We start from the raw sequence: 17,465 nt of genomic DNA on the forward strand, positions 1-17,465 counted from the left end.
ACATACTTCCAGTATAAAACATCTTGTTTTGTCAAATATAGGAATGGTGGAAGACGTGATATTCAGCTTCACACTTGAGCACAAAGCAAGGGGGGGTGATGCAGTCAGCTCCTGCAGCTCATTACAAGTCCAACCTACACTCAGTGGAAAACTCTCCAGACCATTAGTGACCCTGGGCCTGAAATCAGCTGTTTTCTCCTCACGATGCTGCCAGGCAATCCTCCATTAAGTGCCTAAGCCTGCTGGTACAAAGGATGTAAGTCTTTGGTACAAAGGATGATCTGCTTTCCACTGGAAAAATGATCACTACAACTCACAGGCTCAGCACCAAGCCAGGAGGTTGGGTTTCTGAAATTCAGTTCCCAGTGTTGTCACTATCTGAGTGCATTGCCTTAAACAAGTGACCTAATCTCACTGTTTATTCAGCTGTAAAATGAAGATAAAATTGACTTAAAAGGCATCACAAGGGAAAATTCAGTAATGTTTTGTAAAGTACTTGGAGACCCTCAAATGAAAAGTTCCTTAGAAACATAATACCGTGTTGGAGGAGGGTGGTAAATGCCTTATAAAATAGACACATAGCAAACAAAGCCACAAAGATCAACATTTAAACATGCCACACAACACAACCAGTCGATAACATGGATGGCAAGAAAAAGTGAACAGTCCTAATATATATATATATAAATCTAGACAAAGAGAAAAAAAGGAAGTCTTTTCTGATTTAATCTTGGACAAACTATTAAGAATCCATTTTCACTAATTGCCTCTGAACGCATTGCTGCCAGAACATTTATAGATAATAATTGATAGGATGCTGCTGATGCCCATCTGTAATACAATGCCTGAAATCTTTGCTACAGTAAAAAAAAAGAGTTGGGCAGAGGGGCTAGCAGATACAACCTGAGACAGTTTTTATTATGCTTGAAACATTTGTTGCTTGAGATGGATCTGATCCACAGCACAAAATCCTAATCCCTCGCAGGGTATGTTCAGCTCACACTCTGACATGAGCCAAATTGCTCAGTTAACGCAATGTTAATGGGCTAATGAAACAGAAGTCACAAATATTAATCTCACTGCATTGAGTATCATTGGTTTATATGAAAACATGAATGTGTCACACAGTTTATCAACACCTGCAATTCCTTAGTTGCTATTCGGGGTGTTCCAGTGTGACAAAAACTACTCAGTCACAAATTTAACCCTAATCTCTATACAAACACTTCCTTTATATGTTTAATTTTTCACTAGCTTACTTACCATTATTAGCTTTTCTGATTTCACTATAAACTGTTTCAGTCCCCTTCTGTACAGGAGCTGGAAAATGTATTGGCACAGAATCAATATCTTTTCTTTTTTGTGTTTGCCTTATGAAAAGCTCCTTAAACAAACAGAACACACTGTTTTACCTTCAGAGGAAGTAGTTACATCAGCAGAAATTAACCTTGTCGATTCAGTACGAAATCCCCCTCCCCCAAACCCAGTTCTGAGAAGGAAATGTATTTCCCTCTATGTATAAAATAATAAATATGACCTTACCTTTTAAAATTTAACATTCTAATAATCTTCTCAAACTGGATATTACTTAAATTTTACAGAAACATCTAACATCAGAGAAGAGTTTCTCCAGATCATTTAGAAGAGCTTCTTCTTCAATTTGTTATAAGGATTTAGGGATCCTAGACCTGAAGAGATCTCTTATTTGAAGACTAACTTATTAGAAGACTAACAATTAATCGGTCAGTGACTTGATTCAATCTTACAGTCACAGTAATAATCTGACTTACTGCTCTTTGTGAAATATCTCAAAGAATATCAGCAGATTTCACAGTGCACTGACTCTATTCGGGTGCTAACCAGAAAGTGTCTCCTTTCAGTTCCTCAGTGAGGCAGAACTCACCCATTACTGAACTTATATCAGGAGGAGTGAAGGCTGAGAAAGCCTGGGAAATGATAGAATATAACAAATGCAGATGGAAGTTGAACGCCCTTAAGGACATCACTGGGATTAAAATGCAATGTTAGCCTTGGCCATCCATTTTCCAGGCTGTTGGGGTTACAAAAAGCCTGGTAAACTTCTACTTCTGTATGAGCTGGAAAGCAAAAAGCTCTTCCTTTTTTTTCCTACCCAACAAATCAAATGCGATACCAAACAGCATAACTACAGACAGTTACCCCAGTGAGGAAAGGCAGAGCCTTGGCCAAAGGCTGAAAGCTGAAGAAGTCAGTTTCTCTACAGCCAGTGTAAACACTGTTCTGGCAACGAGGAAATTAGAACAACTTCCTTGATTTCTTGCATGGTTCTACGTGAACAATAAAGCAAAATGCTCCTGAAATATGAAATAGAAAATGACTTTCATCAGTTGATATAAAGTCCCATGCAGGCCGGGCTTATGAGGATGTTGCTGTTTGAGGATCTCAAGGGACTTTAAGAACATTCATTGATTTTGGTTGAACTAGGTCTCTTAGAACACCTTTGAATTCTACCAATATCACTTCCAATGTCCTTGCATCATCACTATAACAAAAAGTTAGGTTTTTCTATTTGAAGTAAAATAAATAAATAGATACAATGGCTGATCCTTGTCTTCAGGAAACAGGAAAGAGAAAACAAACTTCTGGATACCAAATCCTGCACACTAGTTATAGAAACATGTAAAGAATTCAGACATGCTGATCCACAGACAGACTAGAAATCAGAACAGTTACTGTTCTGCATTGTTCTGAAGAACTGCAGTGTTTCTGGCACCACATTCTAATTTTCTGAAGCTAAACTAATTTTTGTTAATTTTATTAAGTGTGCTTTGAATGCTGGGACCTACTGCAACAGAGTTGAGCTGGAAAATGACTATTAATTTCAACAATAGTAGGAGTAGGCACTTTACCAAGTGCCAAATCACAGCTTTCACACTTGCTGCTTTGGCATGAACTTCCTTTGCAAAATAGTCTGGAGATCGTGAAGTGCATACCAGATGCTTCTGGACAATTGCTTAAATTATCAATACCATTTCCAGTATAGCAAGAAGAAATCTTTTCAGAATTTTAATGCAAGTTAGCTCTTTTTGTTTGGAATGTACTTTTTTTCAGTAGACTACAATCCTAAACCTTCTCCCATTGTCCCTGTGGAAGACATGGTGGGAGGTATTTCCTCAGCTTGCTTTTTCTTTTTTTTTTTTTATCCATTTCATTAAATTTTGATATAATGCCACTGCCCATGTTATTTTCTTTGCTAATCTTCCAGAAGTTGTCTCAACACTGAAATTATGTGCTGGGAGAAATGACTTGCATCATTTGACATTTTGTTCCCACCCTACAGATGACTAACCAGCTACAAAAGAAAAAAAAGAAGGAACATGTTGTTACCCATGGTTGGTAGTTTCCCCCTTCTTACTTTACGGATATTTCCTGTCCATGCTTTAGCATTGGCCTTTGTGTTTGCTCATGTTAATAACAAAAGATCTGAATCATTTTGCCTATTTTTATATATTTTTTTAAATACAACAATGCCTTGATCCATCCCATAGTCTCCATAAGCATTCAACTTAATTGTTCTCAAGAATGTCCACCTCTTCAACTATCAAATTAACGATCAGCTCTGACTGCGCCAAAGAACAGCTGGTCTGCGTAGCTCCAGCTACATATTCCATACCTGAGGAAGCCTCTTCACCTCTACTTTAGAAAGTAGGTGTTAAGTTATTCCCACGTGGAAATTTCAAAGCAAAGCAGTGAAACTGCATCTAGCAAGTTTACCACCATCATTAACACTGTAATAAGCTCTGCTTTTTGTTCATGGCAGAACCACTGTACATACCAAGCTCTTCATTTATTAAAAATTATTTCATAAATGATCAGCAACTGTAGACAAGGCTGGAAAAACAGGGTGAAAACAGTGCCTTAAAATGTCGCATTCCTTTACTGTCAAAGATAAAACATACATTCTTCTACAACTCTGTAAATGTGTTCTGAGATGGCGTTCAATTATTCCAAGTGACCCAAAGGCTATAGCTATGGCCTACATACTGCCATGTTTATTGCAGTATTCTTCACAATGAACAAAATACGATTCTCCTACTCCTATGACTAGTATTGCTATTTGCAGCAGTAGCAGAGAGAGCAAATAAATAGGAATTTTCATTTAAATTGCCATGTGGTAGCACATCTTTACCACTCTACACCACTGTACTGTGCAATATGCACTCAAACATTTGGAGCAATTAAGTGTCTTAGCAGAAGTGGATTAACACCATGCTTAGAATATAGGGAAAACTCCATGATGAATGACACCTGCATGTCAGAAAACAGAAAATGAACAGGAAAATGGGCTGTTCCAGGAGAGACTTGCTGCCAAGCTCAAACAGCGAGCACTTTGCCCAAACGTCCGTATTCCTAATTAAACAAGTATGCTTTTAGTCTCTGAAATAAATGTTTGTTCCTTCCTACCAGGGAAAAGCAAATTTGTCATTTCTTCCTCAGTCTGCTTCTCATCAAGTTCTTGCTTCTCATCAAGCAAAGTGTAAATGCCTCTGGTGGATTTTATTCGCTCTTATCTACTTACAACTTTTTCTAAGTTTCTGAAATACTTAGCAGCTTTCAGCACAAAGGTACAGCAATATCGTAGTTTTCCAGATGACACTGAGTGATTCAAGTGTGCATTTGGGTGTTGAGAATAAACTGGATATTTATCCTTCATGGTTGCAGAGATACATTCCTTAGACTCATGTGATGAGTTCTCTTTATTGTTACCATGGAACTTCTGCGAGAGCCAGAGGCCGAAATTATCTGGGCATCAATATTCTCATTTCCCTGATGTGCCACAAAATCTAGGGTGGTCTCAAGCCCACTCCAGGCTGAGACTAAATCCACCTTCTTCTTTCTCCTTTCTCTATCACAAGTGCATTGCAGCTTGTACTCTTCCATCAGTTCTTTATAAAGAGCAGCAGTTCTTAAGATTTCTGTTCTCTTCACTAACCTATCCCGTGGCTAAGCTCAAACAGCCTTCAATAAATTTTGGACTCTTTAACATGAGGACTCACAGCAGGCTGCACTGTTCTCAGAGCCACAGCTCCAGCTGGGAGCTTGGTTCTGCACAGACCTCATGTAAATGGGATGGGCAACTAAATGAGAGAATCCTTGAGGTTGCAATGAACAAGAGCACAGCTGTCACGGCATTATCTAGATTAAGGAACACTACTGGCACAAAGCTGTCACACGCGCAAAGCACAACCTGCTCTTACTTTTACAGATGTCAGGGAGTAACAACAAACACAAAGTTACTCCCAAAACATAACAATAAAGGCCAGACAGCTTATTTACCTCTATGAGGATCAAGCGTTGACACTTCAACTTCAGTGTACTCCACCTCAGCACTCTCAAGGTCAGGTCCTGCCCCAAAAATACCAAGAAGATGTTTCTTTGTAGCACTGCATGCTTCACTTGAGCCGTGGGCCTGATCCTGCTGCCACTGAAATTAATGGACATATCCTCATTGACTTGGATAGGTGCAGGATCAGGCCCTACTTATGGCAGATGTGAATGTAAAAAACTGCAAGTCTTACTCATTCCTAAGGCTAATTTCTGTCTGAGAGGCAGCAGACCAAATCAAACCAGATTTCTGAAACTGTGATGTAAGAATTGCACCTAATCTCGTACTTTCCTCTTAACACTTTCCAAAACATCACAACACAAATGGAGCAGGAAATTGTCTGAGATTTTCTCCTATTCCTGCTCTAAATACATGTCTTCTTCTCTCCCTGACATTACAATTTCCTCCTTTTTCATGGCTGCCCTGGCATGACACTTCCTATTCTCTGTTCTCCTCATGTTTAAGTGTTACTTAAGTTCTTCACAGACTTCCTCATCACCTCTCACACTCTCAATTCCTGCCTTGCCAATAAGCAATTTCAGCACTTTCCCTCGTGCTGCTGTTTAAGATCTCCATAGACATCTACAACAGCCACACATCCACCGCCTCAAAATGCTCCTCTACCACAATGCCTACAAAAGGTCTGACAGTGATTAGGCAGTTGATTTGTTAAATCTACTGGCTGAGTGATTCTGGCTTGCTGGGTACAAAAGAGACAAGAAATAACTGTTTTTTTCTGCTCTCTTTTCCTTGAGGTATAGAAGGATTTCTACTGGATTTCTGCAAAAGCTGGGAAGGCCCGTTGCAGTAATCCAGACTGGAGTCATATGGAATTGAAGATTTTTTGGGACAGAAAAATTAGAATGGCAAAATTCTGGAGCCTTCCAATAGCATGATGATAGAAGAAGGAGGGAAAAAAAAGCCAAACAACAAAAAAGTGTTTAGGATAGAATGTTTGAATGACATGAAAACAGCAATGGTTCTGGTGGATCAATACAGCCCTGTGTTCCTACATTTCAGGTGTCTGTGTTTGCTTTTTCTTTTGCTTGTGAGTGTCTCTAGCTCTAATTTGACTTACTTAAGACACAGTGGGCTAAGTTCCACACACTGACCACAAGCTCCTTTCTCTCGTTTGATGAAGGGAAAGCTATTGCCACACGAATACAGTATAGATAGTGTTATTTTTAGAAGCATATGAATAAAAGGCTTCTACATCTGGTGGAGAGAGCTGCAATAGCCTGGTTGGTCATTGTCATTTTGTGCATAAGGAAAAACAATTGTGTTTGGCAAAGAAAAAGTCTTCTCCGCTATCAGAGAGAAAGAGGAGAGACTAGATTTAACAAATTCCGACTGCTGCCATAAGGAAACACTACAACTTTCAATCATAAAATCATTTTAAAATCTATCCTTCAAGTATGAAATTACCTTTATTTTCATCTGTCGATTTCATGTGATTTTCACCATCTTCAATGTAACCTGATCCTAAAATATTCAAGCAAAATGTGAGCCAAGACATATTTGTTCTATCCAATCAAATGAATGAGTTACACAACTGCAGTCTTGTCATTATGTTTATTTACGTGAGAAATTTTACTTTTAGATTCACATGTAAAAGACAGGTGAGAAGAGTATGGCTTTTTAAATGATCAGCTGAAAAATCTCAAGGGCTAACTTTGCTCATAGCAGGTGCTCTAATTCACCCTGAGATCCTGGAAAGTGACCAGTAATGACAAATTAACATTGCTATATTGTGGTCAAACTACGGAACCACACTCCACAACTCAAATTTCCTCACTGAACTCATTTTCTCGCAGCTATATAAAGCTTGTCAAAAAGAGAAAATAATTCTCTTTTTGCCATAGTTTTCCATCTGTAGTAGTTGCCTGGTAGATGTACCTGAGCAGATTTGTAAACCAGTCTTTGTATAAGATATGCTCATAAAAAGCCATGCAAAGACAAAATGATAGCAGACACTTAGCAGTATATTATTGATAATCTTCTGGATTCTCAAAAAAACGGTGCCCTGTCCAAGCCACAGCCATGCAAGTCCAAAACTTTAAATAAATATTTAATTAGGCCCACTCACTCATAAGTCTTACAACAAAATATCCTACCAGAATAGTAGTCTCCATCATTATGCTGTCTTGACAGTTTTTCACTTGTTGAGTTTGTAGCCAAGGCAGATCTGAAAAAGAAAGGAATAAAAGCTGATGTAATCATCCAAAACAGTCAATAAAAACAACACGATGGCATGTGAAGATCCGTAATTTTAAGAAAAGCACAAGCAAACTTCAAGGTCAAAAGCAGACACCCTTGCATTACTCTTCTTTAAGACTTCAAAATTTTTAATTCCATATCTACATGCATTCAAATGTAGGTCTCCTAGCTGGCCTTTTTCTATTTCTAGACTATTTCCAGACTATTTCCTCATCCTGTTGTTGTGTTAGCAGGTGGTACACAGAGCGCAACCATCCATTGTTTGCAGGTGTGTGCTGTAATAAGCCATATACATATGGTGGAAGGCCTCCAGCCTTTAAAACAGAAATACTTCACCATGACCAAAAAGCAAGCTGTCTTACCGAGACATCTCCATGGATGGTCCTTTAGCTTGACAAAAAGAAAGAATAAAAGCATCTATTAATACATAGCACAAGTGAAACGATTTAAAAATAAAAATAAAAACAAAAATATAGTTATTATCTGCCAAAATCAGAGTAACTTCTCTCAGCGATCACAGAATGAATTACCTAGCATCCTACATCCTGATTATAATACAGCTCACTTAAATGTCTCTTTTGCAGAGAAGCTAACCTCTCAAATCCAACATTTCAGTCCAGCCAATTTAAGCTGTCTGGGACATCCAGATACTCCATTTTTCCCTAAAAATTTTGCAAAGTATTGCATATCATAGGATGTTCATTTAAAACTACATTTCTTTACTTTTTGAAAGAACAAGATCTGAATGAATATCTTAATGATAAAAGACAAATGCCTAAGTGAAATAATATTCATATATGGGGAAAAGAAATCTAATAATCTTAACTTTGCCTCATGAGGACTAGAGATGTATGTCAACTACCCCAAAGTTGGGAGCCTGAATCAAATTGTCATAGCTCTATAATGGAGCAAAAAGCCCTTCAGTCCCCTTTACATTGCAAGACTCTCAATTCCAGGTTTGGAACTGCATCAGAACTGTGCGATTCTGGTCAATCTCCACAAATGTTGGCTTCACTAGTGTCTTTCCAGAACCTTGCGTGAGTTCTCCCATTCTGCCCAAAATATCTGGAAAACTTCAGCACACCTGCAGCTTAATTTGGGCCACCCCCATTTTAAAGTGAATTTTTAGTTTTTAAAATCATATTTAGTCATCTCCTGAAGCCTCATCCCTATAGGTTCTTTGCTCCTGAAACAAAGGCAACGTTTTAGCTGCTATAATCAACAAAGAAATAGAAGGGAATCATTTATTACCATTTTTCTTCTTACACCAAAACCACCACACAGCAAGAATCATCACTCCTGCGATAGGTATTAGGACAAATGCAGTGATTACTCCCTTCTGCCAAGAAGCTAATATGACTGGAAATAAGAAAGATATGTTTAAGAGAGTAGGTACAGTGACTGGTCATCATTTCCAACTTCTGCACTAAAGGGAGCTCTCATTTTACTATGAATATTTAAGGAGAATAGCATGCAAAGATCACAAGTGAGCCTTTCTCTTGTGGCAAACAAGTCTACAACAGCAGGTTGCTCTTAGCTTGCATATAACACCCCTGGCTTTTGTTAAACTTTTGGATATAGGTAAGACAATCTCTGTTTATAAATGGTCTTTCTGTTTAACTTCTATCAATGGTGGATCAAGAAAGGCAGTAACACTTGGTAACCTTCATGTACCTAATAACTTCTCTGATAACACAAGCCTTGCCTGCCATGATGGCAGAGTATACAGCTTATCACAAAATTTAACTTACCATTGATGGTTATTGGATGGCTTTTCGCACTCACATTAGCTCGGTTAGAAGCAATGCAGTAATACGTCCCCGTGTCCTGCCTGCTCATCTCTTTCTTCTGCCACACAACTCTGTCTGCATGTTCACTTCTTTCAAATAAAAGAATGTCACGATCCATTTTTCTAAAAATTCTGAAGTGGATTGGCCAAGATCCTTCTTCCACAGAGCAGAGAAAAGTGGTCTCACGGCCATCTTCCACTACACCATAAGGAACACTGCCCAAGCTGGTGTTCCTGATCGGTACTACGAAGGAAGGCACAAATGAAACAAACATCAGTGCCATTAGAAATAACTTTGACAATAAAATATTGTATTGTAGATATACTTCAATGTCATTTTACTTAGCTAAACAGAGGTTGAAAGCACAGTATTAATCTTTCTGAAATATCTCTGCCAGACCACATCCTCTAGAAAATACTTCTTTACAGCCAGAAGTAGAGAGGCCATCACAAAGAAACAAAGCAGGCACAAGAGGAAACTATATCCATTCCCACAGAAGTCAACCACCCTCTTTTCTTAAACTCCAGATTCCCATTGGGCCCCAAACTAGAAATGACTTAATTCACAGAAATTACACAGCAGTTTGATGCTGTAAAAAATTATAGCTGCATTTGTGTAGCTGTCCTTCCATAGTTATGTTGAATTATGCTCTTTTATACTAACAGTATTAGATATTTCTCATAGCTTTTAGTATACAATAGTGAACACTGGCAGATAACAGATCAAGTTCTTCAAAAGCATCTTTAGAATTTAAATCTTACAGGACAAATGTCTTCACCATTTTATATTTAATCTTCTCTCTAGTGTTAGCAAAGCATATCCTAGCAGATTTGATGAACATGAGGTGCACTCCTAGCTCTTTAGTCTAAGCAGACTTAAGTACTGTAATTGGAGATTTTACTGGAGAACAGAGAGTGTGCCCTTCGACTGTGCAGTGATCCAACTGACATGGAAGAGATGCAACAATTCAGGATGCACCTGTTCTGGTCATATACAGATCAACATCAAAAATCACATTTCTTCAGTAAACTCAGAGAGAATCCACCTGTTAATCACCAGTTTTTCCTCTTTAAAACCAAAACAGTTTGCATTACAGCTGTAACACACAACTGAAAACTTATTTATATCACCAGGATCTGAATCAGGAACTATCATGTGAAATCTTACTACCATCTGCTCTGATGGCACCAAAAAAACATGTAGAAAGAGTATAATGGTTAAAATTCTACTAAAACAAGACACTCTACCCTCTTAATGATAGGAAAAAACACACACACTCATGCTTTAAGAGTTATCATAGCAGTCTCCTGTAGCCCACTGCTGAAATGTTTTTTCCATAAAGGTTTTCAAATTTACTCTTTTCTTTCCCATGTTTCAAATACCCTACTGTTCCATTCAGCAGTGCAGTGCTGCTCTCTTGCTCTTAACTGCTGCAAGTCAGTGAAGTCACTGCACACTAAGTTGAGCACAAAGGTAACTCATTGGTAGATCAGTCTTTGCTCATACACTGTACCACCTATTTGCACATATGGCATAATTACAGGCTGACTTTCAGACCTATTAAGCAACTGCAGCTTCTGGTGCAAGATTAATAAATCATTTATGCTTTACCAATAAGACTAGTTGTACAATAAGATTTCAAGTCAGATTCATTCATTTATTTAAAGTAAACTCAGTTGCAGTTAAATCAATTCAGAATACTATCAGGATTTTTATATTAGTGACGAGTAGCCTGTGATACAGATCACCAACTAGCTTTAATTCAATTGATTTATTAACATTTTGCATCCATTTTGCTTAGTCTATAATATGCTGCTTCAAAGAATCAAAAGATGGCATTAGACAAGAAAAACTGAACAGACTTACCTATTACTGTGATGTTGAGAACCTTGCTAGTTTTCATGCCACTGGAGTGATGATTTTTAGCACCACATTTGTATTGTCCTTTATCATTTTGCCTGATATCTTTGTCCAAGAAAGCAGCACATGTGTTATTAGTTACTATTTTTTTCTTATTTTTATTTCCTTTGTAGAATGTGAATGTTATTGGTGGTGTTCCCATCATTAAACAACAGGTTAAGTTTAGAGGCCTCCCCAGAACCACTTCTGGTAAACCACTGAAAACAGAAATACTTGGCATGGAAACTGGAGCTAAAATGGGAAGGAAAGAAAAAAAATATTGCCAATTACATTGCATAAGGTCAGGTCTCAGCAGGTCCCATCCAAACCCTGCATTTCTGCAACTCTGTGATTGCTTACTATAAAACAGACAAATACACAATATTTAGCATGTTTTTTTCCCCACAAACCTACGTGGGAATCTTGCTCATTGACAGAATGGAAGCAGGGGTGATTTGAACAAAGCAAAGACATAGATAATAAAACATATATGACATACTAAAATAGCATACTAATAGAATGCAAAGGAAATAAAAAACAGGTCAGTAAAGCAGCTACAGATCATTCAATCTCCAGAGATAGCTCTCTGCTAAGGAGCAAGTCTGTAAGGCAAAAATATCTGGAAGTAAAGTAACATCGCATGCATTACAGGAGATGGATGTTTCAGCACTACCCAATTGTGGAACTCTCTGCAATACAGCGAGTCACAACCCAGTGGATCCCCCTTGTACAGATTTGAGAAGTGACTGTACTTGCTCCACAAGGGAGAAGGAAACTACAATGTTTGTTACTGCTGGTCAAGGGGTTGGATTGACAGAAAACATTTTTTCTGGAGTACAGCCACCCAGATGACCTCTGGCTCTTGGCTTTCTGTCTGGAGGGTCAGGGGGAGGGTCAATCAAAGTGGATGCTGACGGAGTTTCAGACCAAACTGGCAAGTGAAAGGTTTGCAGAATATTCTAAGCTCCTGCAAATGGTAATGACTGAGATTTTGTTTGGCATCTTGCAGAATCAAGAGAACAGGATAAAAGGGAAGACATGTTAATCCCATCTCCTAGGGGCACACCCTGTAGAAGTCTGACTTGACTAGGTCACCACAGGTCAAACCCCTCTACAGCTAAAGAATGCAAGCATATCTCACAGAAATGAGCATTCAAAAAGTGACAAATACATTCTTAGTTCATGAATTAGAAACTGATTTGTAAACTGATGAGGTTATAAGTTTATGAGTGATTTTCTTCCCCTGGCACTGGGTTCTAACCTTTGCATCAACTCACCATAAACACGTATCGTTACAGGTTTGCTCTCCTTGACTATTCTGTTTACTTCAGCTTTACAGATATACGATCCAGTATCATTCACGCTAGCTCTCATTGTTAAGTTCCTAGAATTTCTCAACAGGATGTCTCTGCTTGAATGTTTCCGTAAAATAGAGAAGCTCGCATTTTGAAAATCTTTAATGCTGCAACTCAAAGTTAATTCTTTATGTTCATCCAGCTCATTCATCGAAGCAGTCAATATCGGCTTGGGGAATAACTCTGAAAATTAAAAAGAGAATCAGTTCATTCAAATATAGCATAAAAGAACACGACTGCCTATCCCAAAGTACACAGAATGAAGGATGAACGGGAAGTTTACAATCAGGGAAAGAACAAACAAAACAAAACATCATGCTATTGTAATATAACAGTATTTTCAAGGAAAATATAAATGTAGCAGTTACCTGGAGTCCACATCTCCTATGTGTTATTTGAAATCATTAGCGGCAAGCAAAAATCAGAAGCCCAAATGTAAATAGCCTTTCAATTAGGAAAAATATGCTTTTGAATCTGGACATTACCTTTGCAGGTATTTAATTTAAATGTTGTTCCACTGAGTAATATCTAGGATGAACAGAGGAGTTACCTGTCACAACAACATTATGTGTGGTGGTTTTAGATGCTTTCCCTTCCTCCACCTTACAGAGGTATTCACCGCTGTCCTCCAGAGTAGCTACTGCAGAATATTTCAAAGTTGTCTGATCTCGTACACTGCTCAGTATTGTTTTATTCCTCAGAAGTATGATTTCAATGTCACGCATTTTGGCTACTACAGTCGAGCATTCAAATCGTATTTCTTTTCCTTCTGTAATGTTACTTGAGGGCTTGATGTGCAGAGTTGGCTTTATAAATGGTTCTGCAAGAGAATATGTGTACATAAAATCACAATCCAACTTTTTAATTATGGCAAGCAAAGATATTTAAAAAGAAAAACTAAGAAACTTACCCTTGACTGTTATAAGTGTTTTGTTGCTGGTTAATGAGGTTTCAAATTCAAACCTTACCCTTCTCTTACCAAAACAGTCAAATTGCAGAATATCATCCCCTTCATCAACGGGAAATTCTACAACAGAAAAATTCCTGTATAGTTCTTCTTGAAGTTTTTGTTTAGGTGTTGAATTCACCTTCATCTTCTGGAAAACGAAATATAATGGAGGCACTTCTTCTGGCAGCTCACAACGTAATTTCACAACTTCGCCCTCAAAAACTTCCTTTTTCTCAGCGATCAGAATTGGTTTGGTCATTCCTTAGAGCAGAAAACAAGGCAAGAAATAGATCAGTGCATATTCCTACGTCAAGCTCTGTCTTTGATGACTGTGGTAATGATTTATGTTAGCGAGCAGAAAAAAATGGCTTGAAAGAACTAGGTTTGGGATTATTTTATGCTGCACACCTGTGAACCTTGATGGTCCCCGTTTGCATAAAAAATAAAGAAACAAGAGGAATAGAACACTGTCTATAAAAATAGCCCCCATCTGACTCCAGATTTGGCGATGGTTATCACAAGGTGAGAATCTCTATTTCCAGCTTTTCCAGTAAGCTAGTCTCCCCTGTTATTGTATTTACGATCTGTAGGGCACAAGCATCCACAAATAACACTTTCTAGGCTAGGAGGTAGAGCATGGGATGGTGATTCTGGAGGCATGGATTCCATTCCTGACTAACGCTGATCTGCCAGGAAACCTTGGGATACTGATTTCATTTCTGTGCCTTAACATGAGGACTCAGTACGTAACTCTTGTAAAGCACCACGATGACTACAGATTAAAAGTAGTTTGCAAGATATCCTATTTAGCACTATTATTATTTACTCTCGGAGGTTGTTATCGTTCTGTACCTTAGAAAACTGACATGTTTGAAGGAATATTCACCTGTTACCCAAACATGTAAGGAATCGCTGTGTTTTATCTTTCCACCTGCTTCCACAGCACATTGGTAGTCTCCTGTATGTGAAGATCTAGCCATGGGTACTTCATATCGTGCGTCTCCTTTGCCTGATACACTCATGAATACAAGCTTGCCATCCTTAAAAATTGTAATATTATGCTGCAAGTTGAAATCGGTACTTTTGCTAATATCAGCATGGCATATAATTGACATAGGAGCTCCATTCTCCACTTTGGCAGATGGCTGAACCTCGATATGAACTGCATTGAAGGTAAAAACTTGATGGAGAAAATAAAAAGAGTTATAGTTATTTTCAAATCATCCAACATAATACTGTCACCTCAAGTTGCTACATTTTAGTCAGTAAAACTAATTCAATGTATCCCAGCAGTATGTGTTATAATTTCTGTAATCAGGTCTACAGATGTTGACAGTGGTAGCAGCACCACCTTCCACTGCACAGATGTACATGAAGCCTCTACTGACCATCACAGTACACAATGTTCATCCTCTCAGTCTTTTCCTTGGGGGACTGAAAGAATTAATGATTTGGCCAGACCTGCAAAATTCCTTAAAAGACCCTGAGGATATTGGGACAGGCTTGCAGCTATTTCTTGGCTTTCCTTATTTCTCATGGTTTGTTGTCTCCAATTGCAATTGCCAGGAGATCTGAAAAGAATTTTGCATGTATCCTTGTTTGAGTAAATGAAATAATACAGTATAAGCCAGCTAAGAGTAGTATGAAACCCCAAGACAATCCATCCCTAAGCATATAACTGGAATCCTGGGATTTATTCCAGTATTTTTTTTTAATCTGAAAGTAATGTTATGTTATTCAACAAATTCCATTTAAACACGTACTGCACAGACTTGACATAATCTTAAACCACTAGTTTAGGATAACTGGAGTATAGCAGAAGATATCTGGGTTCAAGGTCTGCAAGCAAACACGTACGTGCCTAACTTGACACTGTGGGCTGTCCTTAACATCATATTCATTAAGTAATCTCAATAGAGAATCACTTCTCCATTGAGGCAGAAGTCATGTCTCCATTTAATTTAGAATTTAAACTTGTCAGTCTTTGAAAAAAATATACTGAATACAATATTTTGACTACAAACAAACAAACAACAAAATAAAATGACAATAACAACAACCCTTCCTCCCCCCCCCCCCAAATCCACAATAGCTAATTCACTTAAGAAACTATACATATGTCACAACAAAATTTTATGGTTATTAGAATCATAGTATAATTTATATTTTTATTCACACAGCTAGATTGGCAAATACTGAGAAAGAATTAAGAGTTACTTTATTTTCCCTTCCTTTAGAACTTGCTGCTTTGGACATGTCTACTTTGTCCACAATTTGCATTAGAAATTAACTACTTCCTGCATCTAAAGAAGTCTCTCACTATGCCCAGTTACCAGGTATTTATAAACTACTATGGAGAATTTGGGGTATAAAACCAATGCATCATTTGCATATGAATGGACTACATGACAACCAGGAGCAAACATTTCTCTACAGCAATGGGAAAAAGGAAGGATGCAGAGTGTATGTGCTGGGAGCCAGCAAGACGGTAACAGAAAAAGTAAATGCATTTCTTTCAGGACACATTCTGTTCTCTGCTCAGATATGCTCATGGGATATTTTGAAAGAAAAAGAGCAAGAGAGTGACTATAATTCATATCCTATTTTCTATTTTCTTTTAATCCCACCTCCTTCCTTGTCGCAATGAGTTTTGTTTTTTTAAATCAATAAAAATGCCAGTAATTAATTCTCTTCTATGCCTTGGTCAAACAAATTGCTCTAGGAAAATTTCACCATATTTATTAAATATGAGCAGCCATATCTCTGTTAAACACTTTGCTAAGAAGCACCACCAGTGATACCTTTTATATGAGCAAATTTTGCAGAGCTGTAGTACAGCAAACCACACAAACCCTCATGTGTGCACACTAATAACTGAGAAATTAGTCAAATCACTTCTTTCAAATATGCATGCGAAAACTATATTTACCCACCTCTTTTCTGAGTGCAAATTTCGGAACCTGGAAAAAAAGTAAAAAAGAAATGTTCTTTTTAGTTTACAGATTGAGAAACAGCAACAGGAAACCATAACAAATCACAGCACCACCACCACGGAGTCAGAAGAACAGGTACATATCCAGGCACTTAGTTATCAAACTTACACTGCAAGAAAATCACCAGAAGAGCAAGATACATCTCGTTCCTGGAGAACAGACTCTTATTTCCAAAATAAAGCAATATTCATCATCCGAGGTGACGCCACCAGATTCCCAAATCAGATTTGCTTTATTTTGCTTTATGGTAATAGATAAAAATTTTCCATTAAAAATTGTAAGTTTTTTGCAAATCTTCAGCAGCAACTAGCCAGGTCAAGTGATCGTTCCCATTACTGGAAATGGCAAACAATGAGAATCTATCTGCTGCTCACAGGCAGATTACCGCTCAGGAAGTGACTGGACTTTTCCTGAGGGCGCTACCAAACGCATTCGCTTTGTTTAATTTCTTAAGGTGTATTAAAAAATAAAAACCAACAAGGAGTTCCAGGGACATTAATCCTGTAGTTCCTGTCCATATGGGTATTTTTAAGTCACAATTAACCACTTACAAATACAAATTATATTCACAATTTGACTGTAGCAGATATTTTGCAAACATTTCTCTTTGCCCTGACCCTTGCAGAGAATATATGTACTGAGTTACTCCCTTTTCTCCCTTCTCTCCACACCTCGGTCCATCATCTCTGCTGTGGTGGAGTTTTAATGTGGAGTTTGCAATAAATTCACATCAGTTCATAATCCACAGCTACTCTTGGATTAGATTAAAATACTGACAGATGAACCTCTTCCACTACCATCACATATCACATACACAAACATGCACAAGTTGTTATTTCATGCAGTTAGGACGGGGCAAAACACACAGTTGGAAATGTTTAACTCCAGAAGAAAAGA

At 37.9% G+C, this 17,465-nt stretch overlaps 1 protein-coding gene across 13 annotated transcripts in view; it reads right to left on the bottom strand.

The window, feature by feature from the left end:
* Positions 1-16,921, bottom strand: part of PECAM1 (platelet and endothelial cell adhesion molecule 1) — a 28,705-nt gene extending 11,784 nt beyond the window's left edge. For 3 of the 13 annotated variants that reach the window (XM_004946193.5, XM_040649749.2, XM_004946188.5), the window contains exons 1-14: positions 16,677-16,921; positions 16,509-16,535; positions 14,462-14,755; positions 13,537-13,836; positions 13,177-13,446; positions 12,549-12,809; positions 11,239-11,523; positions 9,334-9,615; positions 8,834-8,941; positions 7,945-7,972; positions 7,480-7,550; positions 6,791-6,847; positions 5,317-5,385; positions 1,264-1,320 (exon numbers count right to left, since the gene is read on the bottom strand). In XM_004946193.5, coding sequence (XP_004946250.2) covers positions 1,264-1,320; positions 5,317-5,385; positions 6,791-6,847; positions 7,480-7,550; positions 7,945-7,972; positions 8,834-8,941; positions 9,334-9,615; positions 11,239-11,523; positions 12,549-12,809; positions 13,177-13,446; positions 13,537-13,836; positions 14,462-14,755; positions 16,509-16,535; positions 16,677-16,710 — 2,143 coding nt within the window. In that variant the 5' untranslated portion in view covers positions 16,711-16,921. Of the gene's footprint in view, positions 1-1,263; positions 1,321-5,316; positions 5,465-6,790; positions 6,848-7,479; positions 7,551-7,944; positions 7,973-8,833; positions 8,942-9,333; positions 9,616-11,238; positions 11,524-12,548; positions 12,810-13,176; positions 13,447-13,536; positions 13,837-14,461; positions 14,756-16,508; positions 16,536-16,676 lie in introns of those variants that run through there. The other 10 variants (XM_004946199.5, XM_040649751.2, XM_004946194.5 and 7 more) reach the window with 4 other exon arrangements.
* Positions 16,922-17,465: the final 544 nt, after the last annotated feature.

This window comes from Gallus gallus, chromosome 18 (genome assembly GCF_016699485.2).
Source record: "Gallus gallus isolate bGalGal1 chromosome 18, bGalGal1.mat.broiler.GRCg7b, whole genome shotgun sequence".
NCBI classification, from domain to species: domain Eukaryota; kingdom Metazoa; phylum Chordata; class Aves; order Galliformes; family Phasianidae; genus Gallus; species Gallus gallus.